The sequence below is a fragment of the Sinocyclocheilus rhinocerous genome, unplaced genomic scaffold, assembly GCF_001515625.1.
Source record: "Sinocyclocheilus rhinocerous isolate Xijiao unplaced genomic scaffold, SAMN03320098_v1.1 scaffold2834, whole genome shotgun sequence".
Taxonomy (NCBI): domain Eukaryota; kingdom Metazoa; phylum Chordata; class Actinopteri; order Cypriniformes; family Cyprinidae; genus Sinocyclocheilus; species Sinocyclocheilus rhinocerous.
Genome location: NW_015662588.1, coordinates 495,538 through 503,797, shown reverse-complemented (window position 1 = coordinate 503,797; position 8,260 = coordinate 495,538). Strand labels below are relative to the sequence as shown.

Sequence of the window (8,260 nt, the reverse complement as noted above, 5' to 3'; positions counted from 1 at the left end):
CATAAAAAAGCAAAAAAAAAAAAGACAAAAAAAAAAATCTATAGGAAATAAACATATTCAAATATAAAGACAATCCCCAGAAACCAACTCCCTGTAGAAAATGAATGATCTTTTGATGCTGCTTTCAACAAAATAACCAATAACTTTTCCTAATGCATGTGAACGATTTTATACAGTACATCTAGTGTACTATGTATCCATTTCTCAGAATCGTATTCTCCTGTCTCTTCTCACATGACTGATCAGTCTGTGCTTGTCGTAAACAATGTTACCCTCACTAGTTCATCGTGTACGTATCCGACATACAGGCATGAAGGGCCACTGTAGTTAACTGGTAAAGCTTATCATGACATCTACACGTCACAGGACACAATATGGCCATTGTTGCTAACTGCTAATTTTGAATTTTGACATCCAAACTAGCAAGCCAGCAATTTATGTGCGCTAAACTGCACCAATCCTCACAGATGCTATGCTAATACTTCTGTTTTCATATCATCGTACAAAGACACAAGCCTTCTGTGACAAAATATAATGAATCGTGATACTTCACATGCTTCTCAATGGCTAATTACAGTTCACATGTAACTAGCATTAGCATAAACTTCTCAAAACTTCTCATAGATCTCGATGCTAATTCAAGAAAACACAAATGGCAGAAAATACTTGTGGGATTTTGCTTGTTAGACATTCTGGAACTCTAAAACAAACTCTGTTTATCAAAACAAGCAAATTGTCCATTTATTTAGTAGTTATTTAAGACTCAAGTGCCAAACAGAACTGCTAGTGGAACGGTGGATGATTTACTTTTGCTGCCATCATGTTTCATCCGTCTTCCTCTATCCTTAACCCTATAAATGCACAATGCTCGTTCATATCCATATCTGGTTTAAGTATAAATGTACCGACAAATTCATAACATGCGATGAATGTCACTTTGCGATTACGCCGAGAAAAAAAAATTAAATGCAATGAAACCCTCACTATAGTCTTCCGCCATAACCCAAAGATGAATGTACCAGTGGTTGTAGTTATGGCAGAGTTCAGAGGGGTCATTTCTGGGCACTTTATTCATAAATATATACGTAACAGTGTTTTGAATGCACATTGTATATGTAGAGAAAAGTACGAACGATGTAGAATTTATCGCAGGATATTTGAATATGTAGTTGGATAGCTGCAGTGGTGATATTAAGAATAGAGGAACAGGAATAATCTGTCTCTTTGAATGACTAGATCTCTTATATGTGCACATATTAGCAGTCTTCCAAATCACTTGACTCTCTTTTAGAAATCAGGGGCTTTGGCAATCTCAACTGTTTGGGATGCTTTTGACAAAGTGGTATGAAATCCTAGCTTGAAATGCAAGTGTTTATTGATGAAGTATTTAATTCCTTTAAAATCAGCCGTGCTTTGGAGAAAGGGTTTGGTGCTGCTCTGTCTGTCAGATGCACTGTACAGTATGTGGTTAGTCTTGAGTGTCCTAACTGTTTTCGAGCTGTTCACATGGCCTCTTTGATTCATTTATGGCAGAATGTTTTAACATGTTATGCTTCTTACAGCTTGTTGCCTTTCATCATTTGCTGCTAGTGTATTTATGATTAAACTATCACATAAACAAGGAGATTACGTAGATCAGCAATACTGTAAAAAAAAAGCAGGAAAATGTAAAAAAAAAAATAATGTCAATACATGAGTGCCTAGGCTCTCGAGAATGGACTGTTGTATGCAAATGGGCAACTTGAACTTTTATTAGAGCTTATTTTTTTATTATTATTTAGCTATTTTTAGCTGACGTTTTAATCCAATTCCTGTTCTGCTTAATTTTTGCAACTTTGTATTTTTTTCCCCTAAACATTTGGCATTTATTTGAATCAGATGTTTAATGATAATGAAGTAGTAGTGGTGGTTCTCAACTGGTTTTGCTTTGCACTGGACATCAAGTGGCTTAAGAAATAAAGCTTATCATACAAAAGTAATCCATAATGTCTTCAGAATCAAGCATTGAAATTTCTTCAACTGGAAACTCCAAATATAGTATTCAATGTAGTTTTGTTCATGGTTTTGAAGGTCACATAACCTGTCCATGATGGAGTCTCTCTATTTGAACTAGCTTCTACCAAGTGGCAGGTAAAGATTTGCCGAAATGCCACAGAATTGTTTGCATGATTATATGCCTATTTTGATAGAATAATGCATTTAAAAGTATTTTTCATTCCATCTGTGCTGTACAAACTGACCTGCAATCCATTCTTGGCTGGCAGCCAGTTGAGATCCACTGGTGTAATGCGTACCTCTATAGACACATAGATATCTTGGTCTGGTTGCTTATGTCTGCTGGAATGCTTGGCGCAGATCAACCAACTGGGCTTGTTAGTAATGTCTGGGAAGGCGAGCCGCTGCGCTGAAACCAGACTGCATTGCTGCAGTGTTGCAGTGCAAACCGCATCCTAAGAGTGCAGCACTGAGCCATGCATCTGCACACGTCAGGCTGTGTTTCTCTCTGGATCTGAAGGGTTATAGCAGGGAAACTGAAGGGATATGTCTGATTTCTATCATTAAAAAAACAAAATCAATCAAATTGGCCAGCATTGTACGTACTATTAAGTTCTTTACACCGGAGGCTGTATAAATTCAACCTACTTTAATGCATGTCACATGTTACAGCCACTAATTTAAGGTAAATATCTACAGCTGCATTTTCAGACAGGCTGCTTGATCTTGGTAGAGAGGAAATATGAGAATATAAAATATGCTTTTCTATTTTGCAGTGAGAATTTGTTCTACTGTACTTACATGGGATGTCCCAAACCACTTGCACTCTTTTAAAATTATTGTACTATATTCAATTGAGAGTTTGTCTCACTCCGATCTGATCCCATTCAGGAACAGATTGACTTTTTGTAAAGTACACTTACAAAATAATGGATATAAAAAAAACTGGATTTCACTGCCTGGGTGACTCACTCTCACTGCCAAGCCAACAGAGTGTGAAGACTTCAATGTGCTCCAACACATTCCAAGACGCTCTGTCTCCCTCTAGTGGATTTAAGACTTCCAACATTTTTAAACACTCAAGATTTCCAGTAGCACTGGCTATGTTTGGAAAGGCAAATTAGTACACTGCTTACTGCACACTGCGCAGTATACATTGAATATTATCTGCGTTTTAAAAATAGTATGCTGAACAGTATGCAATATGCTTCACTTTTGTCACATGAATTAAGTCTTACATTTAATAATTGGAAATCCAAATCCAAAAACCAGATATAAAACAGATATATTTTTCATTTTTAATTGTGTAAAAGCTAGCAGAAATAATTCTAGGAAAATCAATCCCACTGTAAATGGAAATTTATGTTGGGAGCATTGCATTGTGGGGTATTCTACGTCATGTGCTCTGCTCTATACAGTGGTATTTTAGTATTATGTATGTACTATTATCATATTTATTACAATTTTAAATGAGCTTTTATTTTATATTTTCAGTTTTCGGTTGTACAGTGGCATTGAGCTAATGTTGCCGGGGATTGTTTTTCAGTTTGCGGGTTAAAGCGATCTCAAAACAACCCTCAGCGGAGGGGAAAAGCATGGCAAAAAAGACATTTGGGCTAGTTTTGATTAGCAATTGAGCTGGTTTTGTTTCGCAGACCTGGCAACCCTGTCGTTTTAATTTTAAATGAAGTTTTTGTAATCTGTTTTTGTCATTTTTATTGTTTGCAGTAGTAGTTGTTGTTTTAAATAATTGCATTTAGCTTTCATTCATTATTTTTCACTTATATTTGATTTGTTCAATTTGAGTAATTTTAGTACTTCATCTTTAATTTAGTTCAGTTAGATGTTAAAGCAACATTACTCATTTTTACATTTTTAATAGTAATAAAACAAAATGATTGCTCATTTTTAACAATAACTGCACATGCTGTATATCGAACATGTGAGCAAATGTCAAATGTAGTAGGTACAGGTAATGTAGTAGTCACATATTGCATACTGCAAAAATAGTACTAGTGGTATGCTAGCATGCTAATCCAAACCTAGCCATTGTATAAGGACATATGTAGAGTTTTAAAGTTTATATTTTACAGGTGTGCACAAGCATTCTTTGTGCACCACATAGTCTAGACAAATTTAAGATATTTTATTCCTATACGTAAACCAAGACAACAGCCTAAATATACAACTATCAAAGCTACTTAAACACAAGCCCTGCTGTAGCTACCACCCATCAGTGCACCCAGAAGAACAGTCCTTTCATTTGAGAAGAGGTTCTGTACGTTCATAAAGGAACCAGCTAAATAATAGGCAAAAAGGTCTGAATTGATAGCATTTGAATACTACTTTCGTGATTACTGGCTCTGACTGAGCACTTTAAACGCTTACAGATGCACTTCATGCAGCCTACTCAGAAAAAAAAGAACATGTATGTACAGCTTTTGTCTTGAAACTTCCCTTTGTACCAACATCTGCCATATTCCCTTATCATAACTATGCACCTCAGTAGATTGCTCTGGATTGTAAAGAATAAACTAATAAACTAATGAATATATAACTATGCGAAATAAAGGTTTGCAAAAAAATATTACTGGTTGTGTTTGTTTGTTTGCTGGTGGTGGAGTCGTTGACAAAAACTTGTTGTTTACCACTCTTCACTTTATTATAATGAATTTGACATGACAAACACAAATCTGTACAATATTTACATTTACAAATAAATATGCTTTACTTTCAGAAGTAGGGTGAATTCAGATAAAAATGGGTGACTTTTTTTGACACCGAGTTGCCTGTCAACAAAGCCCTAATTACACGAATCCTCCCTACGTTAAAAACCAACATTCATAAGTTAAACAAGTTGAAAGACATTCATTGAAAAAAAAACAGGTTGAATTATGTATTTTAGCTTTGTGTGTTTAAATATGTTTTCTGTACAAATAGCAAAAGCCACATGAGTCTGAATGTGACTCATTTAGAATTGAATACTAACCCACAAAGGGAAATATGTGACGTTCACATACACACGGCTGTTAAATACGGGTGTCATTCTTCTTTTGAGCACTTAATCCCAGTCTGTAGAAAAAGATTTGGCCTCTATAACTGATGCCATAACTTGGAATTCCATGTTTAATATTAATGTAAGATTTGTTAAGCATTTTAAAGGCACCATGGTATTTTGGCAGAGTAAATGAGCACTGGCTTTAATTCAAGATTATAACATGGCACCCGATAAAAAAAACGTCATCAGACCTCACAACGGAACAAGTACAGACATATTAAAAAGAGAAAAAGCAGCAGCACCCTCTTGTGGCTGTTGTTTATTCATCCACACGACTTTATGATGTTCCTTCTTCAGTAGAACACAACGGAAGAAATGTAGCAGAATGTCCAAGCTGCTCTTCTCCATATATTAAAAGCAAACGGCAAGATATCAACTTTAAATTGTAATGCGTTCCAGACGCAAAGCTATCATATGACTTCATAACTTTTGAGTTATACTTTTGTCTGTTTTGGAACTTGATTGACCCTGCAACTCTTAAAAATAAAGGTTCTCAATTGGCATCTATGGTTCCATGACGAAACCTTTAACACCCATGGAATCTTTACATTACAGAAAAAGGTTCTTTAGTGGAAAAATGCTCTTTAGATTATTAAAATGTTCTTCATACGAATAAAAATAAATGTTCACTGAAAGGTTCTTTAGGTAACCAAAAATTATTATTCTATGGCATAACTGTGAAAACCCCCATTTGGAACCTTTATTTCTAAGAGTTCTGTTCCCAGTCCACTTTTGTTCTTTGGAGGAGAGCAGCATGAACATGCTTCTAAACATCTTCTTTTATTTTCCACAGAGAAAAGAAAGTCGTACTGCCTTGGAGCAATGAGGATGAGTAAATAATGACAGACTTTTTGGTGAACTGTTCCTTTAAGTTTGCATTGCTGTGTCCCCCAAAAAAGTGGTAGATCCACAAAAGATAGCATAGGTGTTATATACATACATGATATATTTCAGTGTGCAAAATCTGTATCATGGCACCTTTAAGACCCTGAGCAAAACGCCCACAGCGATTCCTCCACAAATCCATGTAAATCATTATAGCTTCAATAGGATATCTTCTTTGTGAGGACTGAAGATCTTTGTGAATCTGTGCTGTGGGTTTGCGGTTTTTCTCTCCATCCCAGACTCACTGGTACTCCTGAAGACAACACACAACCATGAGTATTCCACTCTTCTATGTTTAGTAGGTGTACACAGACACATGCTGTGTTCAAATATATCTACTTCCATACTAAACATTACATGAAAAAAGAGCAATATGTCCAAATTCATAGAATTCCTAGAATTCGAAAAACAGTAAGGAAGACAATTCGTGAATAGTAGCAACAACATGTGAGGTGTAGTATATTCAAATTTGATTCATACTACCCATAGTTATGGAAGCCAGTTTCCACCACATAATTAAAAAAACAAAGGATAATTGCAAAGTTTTATCTCACAATTCTGACTTTTTACTGTCAATTCGGAGAAAAATGTCTGAATTGCAAAATATAAACTCAATAACTCAATATTGCGAGATATAAACTCGCAATTCTGAGGACAAAAGTCACAATTGCGAGATATAAACTTAGAATTGTGAAATATAAACCCAGAATTATGTTTATTTCTCACAATTCTGTTCCGCCACAGAATGAAAAAACTAAAAAAGGTAATTGTGATTTTTTTGTTTTATCTCACAATAATGACTTTTTTTGTTGTTGTGGTGCTATTCTAAGTTAATATCTATACTTGTTTCTTGTGATTCTGAGAAAAAAAAAAAGCGGTCAGAATTATCAGATGTAAACAACAACATGTAAAAAAAAAAATTACGAGATGTAGAATTGCTCAGAATTGCAAGAAAAAAGTGAGATTTCGTTATATCCCAATATCTCTCAATTTTGAGTTTATATCTTGCAATTAAGACTTTTATTTTCTCAAAATGATGATATTGATAAAAAGTCATAATTACCTTATTTATTTATTTATTCTGTGGCAGAAACAAGCTTCTATACATGTTCAAACTATATAGAACATACTTTTTTAGCTGTTGTAAATACAGAACCAAATATAAACAAAAATAGAAGACAATATGCGATTTTGGATGCAGCTACAGTTTTTCCAGAACAATGTGCTCATACCTGCATGACCGAATGGACCCAGTCGAGCATCTGGTCCATGTTGGTGTAAACACCAGGACGATTTTCTCTGGCACAACCCACACCCCAGCTCACAACACCCACCAACATCCAGCGGCCAAATGAATACACCAAAGGACCGCCGCTATCACCCTTACAGAGAGAAACAATACAAACGGTTATTCTAATAAAATCACACTCGTTTTAACTAATGGCACACAGAAAACCATAAGACTTACCTGGCACGCGTCCACTCTTCCTGTCAGATAACCTGCACAGATCATCCTGGGAGTGACAGAAGAGCCGTACACTGCGTGACTCGAGCACTGGGCTCTGTCTATCAGAGGGATCTGAGCCTTCTGTAACTTTGGAGACAGATTTCCTGCAGGAAGACACCCAGATAATGTTAAAGTTTGAGGTATTAGAGTTATTTGATGGATACTGAATTTGAACAATAAGGATTCTGCTAGAGAGGGAAAAAGCCAGGAACCTTTTTCTGTCAGATGGCCCCAGCCGGTCACAACTAAGCTGTCTCCATCTTTGAGGCCAAGATCATGAGGTGGCAGACATACTGGCCTACGGGATTCTGAGAAAAGAAAAGAAGAAAAAACAAACAATTAGTACCATTTTGCATGATCAAAAATAACACACAACATTGACCTTGAAGGATTGAAGGGATGTACTGATGTTAAAATTATAGCTGAAGCATTTGATCTAAACTAAATGATTATATTTTATCAATTAAAAATTAATGTGGATTTATCACAACATTATAATATACTGTGTAAAAATGTATATTAAATTACTATTGTTCTGAACATATTGTTCTGTTTTCTTAAGAAATTAAATGCATTTTAACAGAAACATTGTGAAGTAAAATTTCAGCACAAACTATTTTTTTTATATTAATTAACTATTTACCATACAACATGCAAAAATATTTTATATTACTTAACTGTTTTAATATTCAAATATTTTATGAAATTATAATATATTATAATTGCATAATTAAATAATATATTATGTATTAAAATATATAATTACATGAAATTTAAATTATCTGGACTTTAATTAGTTTAATTAGTTGTACTTA

At 34.8% G+C, this 8,260-nt stretch overlaps 1 protein-coding gene across 2 annotated transcripts in view; it reads right to left on the bottom strand.

Moving 5' to 3' along the window:
- Positions 1–5,694: 5,694 nt before the first annotated feature.
- The window catches only part of LOC107728158 (transmembrane protease serine 4-like), a 14,820-nt gene continuing 12,254 nt past the window's right edge, over positions 5,695–8,260 (bottom strand). For both annotated transcript variants that reach the window (XM_016538249.1, XM_016538250.1), the window contains exons 10-13: positions 7,658–7,753; positions 7,407–7,549; positions 7,171–7,320; positions 5,695–6,191 (exon numbers count right to left, since the gene is read on the bottom strand). In XM_016538249.1, coding sequence (XP_016393735.1) covers positions 6,180–6,191; positions 7,171–7,320; positions 7,407–7,549; positions 7,658–7,753 — 401 coding nt within the window. In that variant the 3' untranslated portion in view covers positions 5,695–6,179. The remainder of the gene's footprint in view (positions 6,192–7,170; positions 7,321–7,406; positions 7,550–7,657; positions 7,754–8,260) is intronic.